The sequence below is a fragment of the Carcharhinus amblyrhynchos genome, chromosome 2, assembly GCF_965287045.1.
Source record: "Carcharhinus amblyrhynchos chromosome 2, sCarAmb.v2.hapA, whole genome shotgun sequence".
Classification (NCBI taxonomy): domain Eukaryota; kingdom Metazoa; phylum Chordata; class Chondrichthyes; order Carcharhiniformes; family Carcharhinidae; genus Carcharhinus; species Carcharhinus amblyrhynchos.
The window spans coordinates 119057804-119072839 of record NC_137325.1 but is presented as its reverse complement, the minus strand read 5'-3'; the positions used below and the strand labels follow the sequence as shown (position 1 = coordinate 119072839).

The window sequence follows — 15036 nt, the reverse complement described above, 5'->3', positions numbered from 1 at the left end:
ACACGAGGATGGTCTCAACCGGGATCGAGTTCATGTCATACTATCTGTAACCCCCATGACTTGCCTGGGTTTGCAAAACTTCACTTACAGTACTGTCTGGAGACAATACACATCTCTTTAACCTATGCCTAATGCGCTTTCCACTCACATTGTCTGCATCTTTAAAACTTGAATAGCAGGTTAGTTGTAAAGACTCGCATCCTAATCAGTAATCTGTAAACTGTGTGTGCTGTTATATGCTCTGTCTGAGGCCAGAACTCTCCATTCACCTGACAAAGGGGCAAACCCCAAAAGCTTGTGAGTTTACTATCAAATAAATTGGTTGGACTTTAACCTGGTGTTGTGAGATTTCTTATTGTGTTTACCCCAGTCCAACGCCAGCATCTCCACATCATGACTAGTAGTGTGCCTCAGGAATCAGTGCTGGGTCCATTTTATTTGTCATTTATATTAATGATTTGGATGAGAACGTAGGAGGCATGGTTAGTAAATTTGCAGATGACACCAAGATTGGTGGCATAGTGGACAATGAAGAAAGTTTTCTCCGATTGCAATGGGATCTTGATCAATTAGGCCAATGGGCTGATGAATGGCAGATGGAGTTTAATTTAGATAAATGCTGATGCATTTTGGTAGATTGAACCAGGGCAGGACTTACTCAGTTAATGGTAAGGCGCTGGGGGGAGTTACAGAACAAAGATCTCAGGGTACATGTTCATAGCTGCTTGAAAGTAGAGTCACATGTGGACAGAGTGGTGAAGAAGGCATTCAGCATGCTTGGTTTCATTGGTTAGAACATTGAATACAAGAGTTGCAACGTTTTGTTGAAGTTGTACAAGACATTTGTAAGGCCACACTTGAAATACTGTGCATAGTTCTGTCATCCTATTATAGAAAGGATATTACTAAATTAGGAAGAGTGCAGAAAAGGTTTACGAGGGTGCTATTGGGATTTGATGGTTTGAGTTATAAGGAGAGGCTGGATAGACTGGGACTTTTTCTCTGGAGTGTAGAAGGCTGAGAGGAGATCTTATAGAGGTCTATAAAATAATGAAGGGCATAGATCAGGTAGATAGTCAATACCTTTTCCCAAAGGTAGGGGAGCTTAAAACTAGAGGGCATAGGTTTAAGGTGAGAGGGGGACATACAAAAGCATCCAGAGGGACAATTTTTTCATTCAGAGGGTGGTCAGCGTCTGGAACAAGCTGCCAGAGGTAGCAGTAGAGGTGAGTACAATTTTGTCTTTTAAAAAGCACTTAGGCAGTTACATGGGTAAGATGGGCATAGACGGATATGGGCCAAATGCGGGTAATTAGGACTAGCTTAGGGGTTTTAAAAAAAGGACAGCAAGGACAAGTTGGGCTGAAGGTCCTGTTTCCATTTTGTAAATCTCTATGACTCTATAACTACGTTCTGCACCCTCCACTTTCCTTCTCCTCTATGTACTCTATGAATGCTGTTTTGTCTGTAGAGCATGGAAGAAACAATACTTTTCACTATTTCCCAATACACGTGACAATAATAAATCAAATTAAATCAAATCAAGCACTTCATGGGAGTGTAAGCATGGGGTGGGCCTTGGAACCATGACCTTCTGACTCAGAGACAGGATTGTTACCATGGAGCCAAGACTGACACCTCTGATGTTTTTAATCTGCAATTCATGCAGAACTTTAGAAATCAGACACTTGGATAATCAATGCCTACTTTCCGCTCACAACGTGTGGTATTTCAGAATGTGCAGCCAATCTGATATTACTACCTGGGGGAACATAGTAATGGCAATTATGTACTTTACAAACAATGAAGAACGTGGGTCACCAAGCCTCCGTAAGATCTTTTCTCCTTAGTTAAATTTGTCTCATAGAATATACCCAAACCACTAAATCTCCTCAACGAGGCTTTCAAAAATAAGATTATGAATTTGCTGTAACCTTTAGGAATAATCCAACTAAGCTCTAGGACATTAATCCAATCTTACAATGCAGGAGTGTTTAACTCTGACCATTTGAATCAGGGTGTCTATAATTACTTGGATCTGATAAAAAGGTTTATGTGTATACCTTACTGTCTGAAATAGCCTCAGATTTCACTGCAATGAGATAGAATTCTGGTCTTCGAGGGCGAAAGGATCAATGCAGCATCTTGTCCTTTGTTATAAAATTTCTGCGTGTTTTGAGAATTAACCCATGCGTGGAGATATTTTAACCTCATAAAAGACACACTCCTATTCTACATAAAATCCAAATGCCATTATAATTACATAATAACTCACGTTCCAAGGACAAAGTATGGTTACACCACTGTAATCCTATACAGCTGCTTCACATGAAGTTCCAGATTAACAGACAAATTTAATGCAATTGCAAAAGATTCAGTATCTTAACAAAAGAGTGAGACTTGGAGCTATATAAATATATAGTCCCATTATACACTCAACGTTTTCCTCAGACTTTGCTTGTAGCCCGATATCTTGCAATCCTATTTAGCTTCCAGGCAGCTAGGCTCCAAATTGCAAATTGAAAGTATCCAATCATGCAACTTAATATTTTCCCCCATCTTTGCTGTCAGTTACTGGGTTCATGAAGCATTTGAGAGTCAGGAGAGCTCAACCACCTCCCTCTACATTTAAGGTGCCGTGGCTGTTTTAAATACATCTAGCTTTCACATTCTCAGATCGGATCTTTCTAAGGCAGCATTGTCAAATAAACTGCACCCACAGCAGTTCCCGAAACTATCTCCGCTCAGTTACCTTTCCCAGTGGAAGACGAATAAAATTCATCCTCTTCTCGAATAATAGTCAAACCTCTGACCTTCTGCAGGTAAGGTGGTCGATCAGCTTAAGAACACTAGATGTCACTGTAATTTGTAAACACGTACCTCTTCAACTTCACACAGTGTAATTGGTTGGGTCTGATATCGGGAATTTGACCGTCTTTGCTTGGTATCACTTCTACTCCTTGCTGCTTTCACTTTAGTCACAGGTTGCGAAAGGCGGTTGAATAGAGCCATCTTTTCAGCCAGGCTCAGTGTGGAGATGTCTGGTTCTTCAGGCTGGCCTTGTTCTGTCAATTCCTTGGCTTCATTCGCCTTCTGTTCTCCCGCAGTATACTGTGCAGATGCTTGTAGTCTAGGAAATGCATGGGTTTGATATTTAGGTCATCATTTTGCAGTACACTTACATAGTCCCTGTCCCAAAAATGTCTCTCTAAAATTAGAGCTTTACAATTCATCACTTAAAATGTCGGCAGCTTCCTGTTATCCAGAAATCTTTTTCTTTTAAAAAAGATACATCATTAAGGACACAGTAAATATTATACTTCATTCTAGATATATAGCTTCTCAAAAATAAATGCAAGTGTTAGTAGGTAACCTGAACAATCCAAATCATTAAAGTCCCCAGGCAAAAACAGACTGAAGTTGTTAAAGACTTTTACAAATCCTTAACGGTGGTTGAAGTTCATTGACTGACCACTTAGCACACAAATGCAGTTAATTAGCTGAGTTTTTTTGTATAGATTTATAAGCTAAAGTTGTGCAGGATTCTTGGCCTTTTGGTAAAATCAAGCCCAATGCCTCATCTTGTCAGCTTGGATCTTGTTTGTCTCTTCTGAGGGGACCATGAATTGGATTCAATTGAAATTCGAATTTGGTTTTTGCAGCAAGGAATGGATTTGGGTTTGCCTGGTCCACTCTGAGCATTGGCTTTGTAACTTTAAGGATGGAGTAAAAAATTTTAAACAAAGGTTGTGCCGGTTTGGATTTTCGTACCAACACCGACAGCCAAAGCATGAAAGGATTAGATGCTAATCAAACAGGATTTAAATGAAATACACTGCTAGCGTGATCTTACTGGCTCACCCTGTCCATCGATCGGTGTGCCGAGTTGGTAAGATCACCCCCACTAGCTGGCTACAGAGCGGGAGGGGAAGGATGGTGATGGGTTAGGTGGGGAGGTTAGGGGTGGCAGGGGTGGACTAGGAGGTTGGCAAGATCTTGTAACCTCAGCACTATATTTGGTCTGCAGGTACTTACTGGAAGGCTGAAATTAGTTTTGAACTTAGACCGTAAGACATAGGAGCAGAATAAGGCGACTCGGCCCATCGAGTCTGCTCTGCCATTCAATCATGACTGTTCTCCTGTCTTTTATCCATAATCCATGACCCCCTTATTAATCAAGAACTTATCTATCTCTGTCTTAAAGGCATTCAATGACCTGGCTGCAGCAAAGAGTTCCACAGATTCACCCCACTCTGGCTGAGGAAATTCCTCCTCATTTTTGTTTAAAAGGATTGTCCCTTTAGCTTGAGGTTGTAGTTTTCCCTACTAGTGGAAACATCCTCTCCACGTCCACTCTATCCAGGCCCCGCAGTATCCTGTAAGTTTCAATAAGATCCCCTTCATCCTTCTAAACTCCAATGTGTACAGACCAGAACCCTCAAACATTCCTCATATGACCAGCTCTTCATTCCAGGGATCATTCGTGTGAACCTTCTCTGGACCCTTTCCAAGGCCAGCACATGCTTCCTTGGATGTGGGGCCCAAAACTGCTCACAATACTCCAAATGGGGTATTCCAAACTTATATAGCCTCAGAAGTACATCCCTACTCTTGTATTCTAGCCCTCTCGACATGAATGCGAACATTGCATTTGCTTTCCTAACTACTGACTGAACATGCACGTTAACCTAAAGAGAATCTTGAACAAGGGCTCCCAAGTCCCTTTGAGTTTCTGATTTCCTAAGCATTTTCCATTTAGAAAATAGTCTATGCCTCCATTCCTCCTTCCAAAGTGCATAACCTCACATGTTTCCACATTGTATTCCATCTGCCACTTCTTTGCCCATTCTCCCAACCTGTCAAAGTCCTTTTGCAGCTCCTCTGCTTCCTCAATACTACCTGTCTCTCTACATATCTTTGTATCATCTGCAAACTTAGCAATAGTGCCTTCAGTTCCTTCCTCCAAATCATTAATGTATATTGTGAAAAGTTGTGGTCCCAGCACTGACCCAAGGCATACCACTAGTCACCGGCTGCCATCCTGAAAAATACACCCTTATCCCCACTCTCTGCCTTCTGCCAGTCAGCCAATCCTCTATCCATGCCACGATTTTACCCTCAACACCATGGGCACTTAATTTATTTAACAGTTTCCTATGTGGCACCTTGTCAAAGATCTTTTGGAAATCTAAATAAATTAGATCCACTAGTTCTTCTCTTTCCAACTTCCTTGTTACCTCCTCAAAGAATTCTTAACAGCTTTGTTAGACATGACCTCCCCTTGACAAAGCCATGCTGAGTCAGTCCTACTTAATAATGCGCGTCCAAGTACTCTGCGATCTTATCTTTAATAACTGACTCTAAAACCTTGTTAATGACCAAAGTCAGGCTAACCGGCCTATAATTTCCCATTTGCTGCCCCCCTCCCTTCTTAAACAGTGGTGTTACATTTGCTGCTTTCCAGTCCTCTGGTACCCTCCCTGCCTTCAGTGATTCCTGAAAGATCGCCACCAATGCCTCCGCAATTTCCTCAGCTATCTCTTTTAGAATCCTGGGGTGTAGTCTATCTGGTCCAAGCAATTTAACCACCTTCAGATCTTTCAGTTTCCCCAGAACCTTCTCCTTAGTGATGGCCACTACACTCATCTGCGCCCCCTGACTCTCCCGGGGCTCTGGCATCCCACTGGTACCTTCCACTGTGAAGACTGATGCAAAGTTACTATTCAGTTTTTCTGCCATTGCTTTGTTTCCTATCATTACTTCTCCAACCTCATTTTCCAGTGGTCCAATGGCTATTTTTGCCTCTGCCTCTCACTGTTCATTTATTAAAAAAACTCTTCCTTTCTTCTTTTATATTACTACCTAGCTTACACTCATATTTCACCTTCTCCCCCCCTTATTGCTTTTTAGGTATCCTCTGCTTGCCTTTAAAGGCTTCCCAATCCACTGGCTTCCCACCAATCCTTGCCACTCTGTATGCTTTTTCTTTTGCTTCTATGCTGGTCCTTGACTTCCCTCGTCAGGCATGGATGCCTTGTCCTCCCCTTGGCATGTTTCCTCCTCCTTGGGATGAATTTCTGTTGTGCCTCCGGAATCTCTCTCTTTTAGAGAGTTCCAATGTCTTTCCTGTTAGGCTCCCTTTCCAACCAACTCTGGCCAGCTCCTGCCTCATGTCTTTGTAACTTGGACAATGAGAACTTTTAACACTGAAATCCTTCAGTTAGCTAGTTGCAGAAATGGGATAGTAGCAAATTTTCATAATGGTCTTTACGGTAATATTTATTTAAAACATGATATATTTTTATGGTTACAGTTAATTGCACTTTGGAGCATTTGTGAACAACCTGAAATAAAAGTCTCTTTGCCTGGATTTTAAAAAAAGCAACTTAACATTGGCAGAATTATAAAGTTAGTAGAACGCAATGATACAATATAATTAGTGGCCTTGTTTAAAACCTTGGTCTAATATTATACAATTATGCTTACAGTTGCTTTAAGTATTGGCATATCAAATTCATAACCACAGTATTTTTGGCAAAGGTACAAACATGCACCGCGCCCCCACCCCCCACCACCTTGCAAACTAAAATGTTCTTCCGAAGTCATAAGTCAACTACACCCACTCGAGCAGGGGGAAGGTTTTGAGCATCTGCCAATGCTGCAGTATGCAGGCTAACAGAAGATAAATGTGGCCCAGAGACAACTTCTTTCCTCGTGGGAACACTCTGCACGAGATGGGGAGCTTTTTAATGTTGACAGCCATGGTGCACCTTACTGACTAAGAAAATTCCAAGTTTACATGGGATAGTTAGCATGCCTCAGCGTAATTCAACTCCTCAAAACTAGGGACGGGCAATAAATGCTGGCCCAGCCAGTGACACCCAGATCCTGCAAAAAAGTCTCGAGCAATATGAACATCAGATTGACAGGGGAGTTTATAATTTTATCTTTTAAGATTATTAGAATCATTAGCGTTAATTAAAGCTGGTTTATTTTAATAGTCAATCAAAAGAAAAGCAGGTGGAATCTTTCTCAGTCCTCCTGTTGCAAATAACCCAGACTTGCATTAAATGTGCCACACATGATGATTTCCCAATTTGGGGCCATGAGGTCCTTCCCTTTAGAAAAGAAGGCAATCACCTACTAGGTTGTCATACCTACAGCAGATGATTCAAGAACACAGTTAGAAAAGGTCAGAAAAGAACTTCGAGAATCTCAAAGAATGAACCAATAAAGAGAAATTGTATGGAGACTTCCCCAAGTGTTCAATTTAAACCAGAAAATGTCACAGTCAAAACTTTTAATCTTCCCTTCTAAAATGTTATATTATACACACATTGTATTTAAAAAGAAAGTACAGCGTTCATACACTTTGTACTTTATTTTTAAATACAAACTTCATAGAATCCCTACAGTGCAGCAGAGGCCATTCGGCCCAGAGTCTACATTGACACACCAACAGAGTATCTTACCCAGGCCCTAACCCCGTAACTCTGTGTACATACCCAGCTAATCCCCCTAACCTAAACATCTTGGGGACACAAAGGGGAAATTTAGCACAGCCAATCCACCTAACATGCATGTCTTTGGGACTGTGGAAAGAAGCTGGAACACCCGGCGGAAACCCACGTAGACATGGGAGAATGTGTAGACTCTCCACCATCATCCAAGGGCAGAATTATGAGGCAGCAGTGTTAACCACTGTCCCGAGATGCGTAGGTTAGGGGGATGAGTGGGGTATATACATAGACTTATGGGTTTAGAGTTTGGATAAGATGCTTGGTTGGTGTGTCAATGTAGACTCTGGGCCGAATGGCCTCTTTGCTGCACTGCAGGGATTCCATGAACTCTGTACTCAAAAAGAAAGTACAATGTGTGCATAATATAACATGTCAGAAGGGAAGATTAAAAGTTTTGACTGTGGCTTAAACACTTGGGAAGTCTCCATATAAATGTCCTTTGAGATTCTCTCCAGAAGTTCTTCTCTGGCCTTTGAAGAAAGTAACTAATCACCAACTGAAAACGTGGATGCAATTAAAATTCAATATTAAATACTGTACTGGTATTTTAAACTGGATTTAGATAAAGTGAAATACAAGGCACACTCTTATACTATGCTGCTCTGGATGGCAGGGAGGGAGTGACTCAGCTTGAATACATCGACTTTCAAGTATATAATGAGTTGAGGACTAGTCTATCCTCAAGATTAACAAATACTCTGCAGCATTCTTCATCACACGAAATGAGATGAAAATCTAAGCCCAGTAGGTTTGTGAAACCTAGAACCATATTTCCGAAATTCTATTGTGCTCTGTATTGGAAAGTTGCAAAACTACGTTGACAACGTGCAACTTATTTCCCAAACCAGCAGATGGTGCTGTTGAGTTTCTTTTGCCACAGACATATTTCGCAGTTTGGTCATTAGTTATTTTATAATTTGGGCTGTATCTTCCACCTCATCATACTGTTTCGCTACTTTATTGAGATGGGGCTTGAATATCGAATTTGAGGCTGCCCTGAATAATTTAGTTTTAGGGATCTGTCCAGACACAAAAAAGAACCTGTCTTCCCCAGACTGGATTACAAATTGCCTATTTATCATTCAACACTAATTTTTAGCCAGTAATAAAGGAGTTAAATCACCCTTTGCAACGTTGCTGCTGACGGAATACAATGTTCCTTCTGGTTACGTAAACAAACTGTAATCTAGTAATAAACTAAGAACTTGGCTGTGTGGTTAGACAAGAAATATCACAATAAAACATCAGCTTAAAAATTAGCCCACTACGTACGGGATTCTACTGTGGTACCTGTGGGACATTTAAAATGGCAGTCTGAAGGGACTTCAAAAAACCATAACTTTCAAAACAATTAAAGACCAGATGGAGGACGTTGCCTTGGATGGAGCATTTGAGCTGGACAGGCTTGGATTGTTTTCTTTAGAGCAGAAAAGGCTGAGTGGGGTCATGACTGAGGTGTACAAGATTATGAGGGGTATGGACAAGGTGGACAGGAAGCAGCTGTTTCCCTTGGTTGAAGAGTCAATCATGAGGAAACATAGTTTTAGGGCAAGGGCAAAGACTCAGAGGGGGTTTGTGAATTTCTTTTTCACTCAGAGGAATGCACTGCCTGGGAAGCATTTGACTTTTTACTAAGCTTTTAGAGGCCAGAGACCTTACAACCTTTGAAAGGTATTTGGATGAGCACCTGAAGGATCATAACATTCAAGGATATGGGACAAGTGCTGGAAAAAGGAATTACTGCAACTTTAGTCGTAGTTATTATGTTGATGGGCTGAAGGGTCTTTTCTGTGCTGTATGACTCTATGGCTACACAGTGTGGAATACGCTCTACATTTCATAACTTGAACAAACTTGCTGACTGGCAGTGAAGGGCAATAAAACATGCTGCATATCCCATTCATTTTTATTGAGAATTTTAATCTTAAAGAAAAATTGTTGACAATGAATTGGCACCTTAAACATTCATTTTGAACACACAGTCCGTGAGCTGGCCCTCACCACTTTTCCCCAAACTACCATCTTGTAAATATCCAAACCAGATGGTTAAAATTAAACCAGTCAAGTATTAGCATCCAATAACTGATTTCACTAATGAATTAACTTCATTGTATGAAAACCCAAAATCGAAAATATTTACTATTGACTTGCAAAGTTGACTTCACTTAAACGCCATTGAAACCACCTGCTGAGTTCAAGACAACTTCCAATTATATAGTGCCCCACATAGCAAAACATCCCATGCTACTTCATGTGAGCATGAGAGAAAGTTTGACACTTTGATGTAGGACAGATATCTAAAAGCTCGGTCATAGGTTTTAAGGAACAGCTTAAAAAGAAAGAAAGAATGGTAGAAAGGTGAAGAGGTTCATGGAGCGAATTTCAGAGCTTAGGGCTGAGTTGGCTGTGGTAAAATATATTCTAAGGTCGAAACATAGGAATGTGTTCTGCACAGCATACTTCACACAATTCTATCAATGAACAAACACCATTGAACTGCCCAAAGTACTCAAATTTGTGCTTCACGTATTTCAATGGATTTGGAAGTCGATTAAAAAGATTGCCTTCTGGTAATACTTGGATCAAGATTCAATTATCCCACATGAAACTAGATGCTGGTTAACTAATTTTGCCTTCTCCAAAGCAGCAACTTTGCAAAGGTGATTTAACTCCTTTATTACTGACTAAAAATTAGTGTTGAATGACAAATAGGCAATCTGTAATCAGTCTGGGGAAGACAGGTTCTTTTTGTGTCTGGATTGTTTGTGCCTCCTGTCATTCCCTCCCTTCTCCTGAATAGCACAACTTTATATGCACAATGATCAACCCTCTTGCGCAAGACAAGATGTTCAGCAGTCAGTAATAAAGGCGTTAAATCACCTTTGCAAAGTTGCTGCTTTGGAGAAGGCAAAACTAGTTAACCAGCATTTAGTGAACCTTCATTTAACTTCTTCCAATTCAAGCATATCCTTTCTTAAATGTGGAGACCAAAACTGCACACAATATCCTCTGTGTGATGTAGACTCATTAAAACCTTGCACAATTGCAGCAATGTTTATTTATTCTTATATTCCAATCCCCTTACAATAAAGGCAAATATGCCATTTACCTTCCTAATTACTAGCTGCACCTGCACGCTAACTTTCTGTACAAGCACACTCAAGCTTTTTTGGACATTAAAGCTTACAAGTTTCACATGAGTTAATTGCAGGATACTATTTATTGCATGAGAAACAAATTTTGATAATGGTAACCTAAGTAGAGAAATTAGCAAATTTATGATAATAATGACTGAATATGTACAAGGAATATAATATCTTCACTATGTGGTTTTTCTACAAGATTACTGGCCGACACCAACGATTCCCATCATCACAGGAAGAATAGTTCTCATTAATGCTATCAGGAGACTATTGGCAGATGTAGTTAGACAGCTCCTCTCATGGTGATACAGACAAGTGGGGTTAGAAAAGAGAAGAGAAAAATAGAAACAAACAGTTGCCTCAGAAAATGTGTCAGAGAAATCTTGATGTTCAGCTCAATAGTAGCACTGGCAAAGGTCAGGAAGAAGTGCATCTCTGCAATGACTGAAGCAGAGTGAAGCTTTGGGTGAATCAGAAAGGAATGAGAATTTTCTTTTGGGAAGCAAAAAGAAAAATTACAAGTTCTTCACGTTGAGATTTTGAATTTCTAACCTATTCACCCAAATCCTTCCGTACAGAAAATCAGACATGATCACAATGAATGGCGAAGCAAGGTCAAGGGGCTGTGTGGTCTGCTCCTAGACCCAGTTCTTATATCCTTATGTTAAATTTCAGATATACAAATCACAACATTTACATTGATATACTATCTGCATAAATATATCTGTTAAGTTAATTTTTATTTAAATACATTTTTAGTTCATGCAACTCAGTCGAAGAAACTTTGACATGAGTTTTATTTTACAGTGGCTTGCATCATAATTATTGAGTTAGCTCAAAAGGTGCAAGATTAGCTCAAGAGATGCAAGATTAACTTTGAAAAGAGCACAAGATAATGCTTTTAGAACCTATATTTTAACTGACACAGCCATCCATTTAGCTGGACATGCAAATTGCAAAGTACCTGATTGGTTTTGAATTGGTGTTTACTAGAGTGGGGCTAGAAGTTCTTGCCATGACTGTGTTGACAGTCACCGTATGAGAGACAGGGGTGGGTACACTAGAAACAGGGAAAGAAGATCAAGGCATGTAGGAAAAAAGAATTTAGGAAAGAAGCAAATTTACGAGGATATAAACAGAAATACAAAATAGAAGATGAAAGCAATTACTCATCCCAGTTGTAACAGACCTTACCTGAGCTAGGCTTTCCAAATAACATCTCCACACAAATGATAAATTCCGTAAGTGAATACCACGGGGATGGAAAAGGGGAACGCGGGAAAAGCTGGACCGCTACTTGGATACTTTTCCTTTCAAGAGTAATGCACACTTAATCTGTCTTTTAGAGTTCACAATGGCAAATATCTCTCAGACACTCAAATCCTGGAATAACCCTTTTGGGAAGGTGCACTCAGAACACAATTGATCAAAAATGCATTAAACCAAATGTGATCCTGACTTGACAATGGACTCCATTCACACTTGGGTTGATACTGATTGTACAAACTTCAATACCAGCTACACTTTCAGTACAATTCAAGGAGCCTCAATGCATATTATTGAGCTAATCCTTAAAGGACAGATTCCTATTTAAATAATGTTCAGCTATCTCTGTCAGGAGTATTGCATTGAATACAAAGCAGATCCTCAGATGGAAGGAACTTCAAGTCAGAAGCCCCAGTGTAATATTTTATCTGCATCCATTATTGTAGTAAATCATTGACATTATTTTTGTGATGACTGTTTGGTGATCAGTTATCTTGTAGAACAATAGGGAATGTAAACTACCCTGATGCTGACATTCATGATTATGGTGAGATGAGTAGTTGTGAGCAGCAACGGTTGTAGACTGGTTGGGGAGGAGAACCTGAATTTTAATAGGCTGAGATTTCTGGGAAGTGCTGTTCCTCTGAAAATGTCTCTAGTGTTTTAGGAGCATTAATCAGTAAATCTGTTTTACATTTCTCACCAAGTTGGGATAAAGGATGGAAGGTTATAGTTATGAAGAGAAATTTAAGAAGGTAGGGTTTTTTTTTACTGGAGTGGAGAAGATCTCAGTAGAGAACTTCATGATTAGCATAAACTGTGATAGTGGTTTGCCACTGTTTAGAATCAAGGAATCCCTGCAGTGCAGACGGAGACCATTCGGCCCATTGAGTCTGCACCAACAACAATCCCATCTAGGCCCTATCCCCATAACCCCACATATTAACCCAGTTAATTCCTCTAACCTACACATCTTGGGACACTAAGGGCAATTCAGCACGGCGAATGCACCTAGCCTGCACATCTTTGGACTGTTCAGCGAGTTGGTCACAGCAAAACATAAATTTAAGAATTACAGTATTGTTACAGGACAGGAGCTGGTCGTTGGGCCCATCATATCTGCACGGGCTCTCTGAATAAGTAATTTACTCCGTGCCATGTTCTTGCCTTCTCCCTGCAACCCTGCACATTCTTGCTTCTCAGATAACAGCCTGATTCCCTTTTGAATGATTGAACCTGCCTCAAGCAGACTCTTGAGACAGCACCTTTCAGACCGGAACCACTCGTCACTTCAGAATGTTTCTCCTCGTATTGCTTTTGCTTCTTTTATCAATTACTTTAAATCCATGCCCTCTTGCTCACAATCCTTACGTTAGTGGGAACAGTTTCTCCCTATCTACTCTGTCCAAAAACCTTTATGATTTTGAATACCTCCGTCTAATCAGCTTTTCTCCAAAGAAAAATGTCCCTCATCCTTGAGATCAGTATTTGGAATATTTTCTGCCAAGCTTTCACATCCTTCCTAAAGTGCACCACCCAGAACTGGGCACAATACTCCAGCTGGGGCTGAACTAGTGCTCAACATACCAAAAAAAGAAAATGCTGGAAAACCTCAGCAGGATTGACAGCGTCTGTGGAGAGAGAATAGAGCCAATGTTTCGCGTCTGAATGACCCTTTGTCAGAGTTGTATTCAACATAACCTCCTTGTTCTTGTACTCTATGAACTTTCCAATAACGATGATGGTAAATGAAATTAGGGAAAAAACTAATTAGAAAATGTGGTTAAAAGCGGAATTGTCCATCACACTTAAAGTTAATAGTTTGAAGAACAACAGGTGAATACTTAAAAAATTGCAATAATGCGGTTTAAAGAAGTAGTGGGGGAGTGGTATGTGACCAGGTGTTCACGTGGGGAAATACACTGTTGCAGAATTGGCAGGCTGAATGGTCGGTTTCTGTGCGGTTACACTCTATGGTTTCTTGGTAATCTTCCCACTTGTTTATCTGGAACCACCTTGTCGCATTACGGCAGAGTTATCTCAAACAGAGATATGCAGAGTTATCTCAAACAAGAGAGAATCTAACCACCTTTCCTTAACATTCAATGGCACTACTATCACCGAATCTCCTACCATTGACTTCCTTGGGGGCGTGGTGGTGGTGGTGGTGGTGGTGGTGGTGGTACCACTGACCAGAAACTGAGCTGGACCAGCTACATAAATACTGTGGCCCACAAGAGCAGATCAGAGGCAGAGTTCTGGAGTGATATTTTGGCCTTGGAGGGAGTGCAGAGGAGGTTTACTAGGCTGATACCGGAGTTGAGGGGGTTGAGCTATGAGGAGAGGCTGAATAAACTAGGCTTGTACTCGTTAGAGTTTAGAAGAATGAGGGGAGATCTCATTGAGACGTATAAGATGATGAATGGGATGGATAGGATAGAGGTGGAAAGACTCTTCCCGCTCAAAAAAGACAGTAGGACTAGGGGGCACAGCCTCAAGATAGAGGGGGGGCGGTTCAGAACGGAGTTGAGGAGGAACTTCTTCACTCAAAGGGTGGTGAATCTCTGGAATTCTCTGCCCGTTGAAGTGGTGGAGGCTGCCTCGCTAAATATTTTTAAGAAGCGGGTTGATGGGTTTTTGATAAGAGAGGGGATTAAGGGTTATGGGGAGAGGGCGGGAAAGTGGAACTGAGCCACGACAGATCAGCCATGATCTTATTGAATGGCGGGGCAGGCTCGAAGGGCCAGATGGCCTACTCCTGCTCCTATTTCTTATGTTCTTATGTTCTTAACTCATCTCACGTCTCCCCAAAGCTTGTCCACAAAACACATTGCAAGAGCAGTATGAAGGCATAAAAGGCTTTGTACCTGATTGCTTGTAGAAGATCCCGCTGTAGATTCACGCAGGCATAAAATATGTTTTTTGGGCCTCCCGCTGAATTTTTTCCCAGTCTAGCTACCACTGTCTGCTTTCCTCCCAAGCGGGGGCTTGGGAGGAAAAGAGATACTGTATGCAATGCAGACTAAATTCACAGACAATGGTTAGAGCATCCACTTGATCAACTTTTAAGATAAACTACTTTTCTGTCATTGGTCAATGAGCTATCC

At 40.8% G+C, this 15036-nt stretch overlaps 1 protein-coding gene across 10 annotated transcripts in view; it reads right to left on the bottom strand.

The window, feature by feature from the left end:
• The window catches only part of svila (supervillin a), a 236612-nt gene that overhangs the window by 97631 nt on the left and 123945 nt on the right, over window positions 1-15036 (bottom strand). For 8 of the 10 annotated variants that reach the window (XM_080211847.1, XM_080211827.1, XM_080211884.1 and 5 more), the window contains 2 exons: window positions 11628-11723; window positions 2881-3130 (listed from right to left, as the gene is read on the bottom strand). In XM_080211847.1, the coding sequence (XP_080067973.1) occupies window positions 2881-3130; window positions 11628-11723 (346 nt within the window). The remainder of the gene's footprint in view (window positions 1-2880; window positions 3131-11627; window positions 11724-15036) is intronic. The other 2 variants (XM_080211867.1, XM_080211911.1) reach the window with 1 other exon arrangement.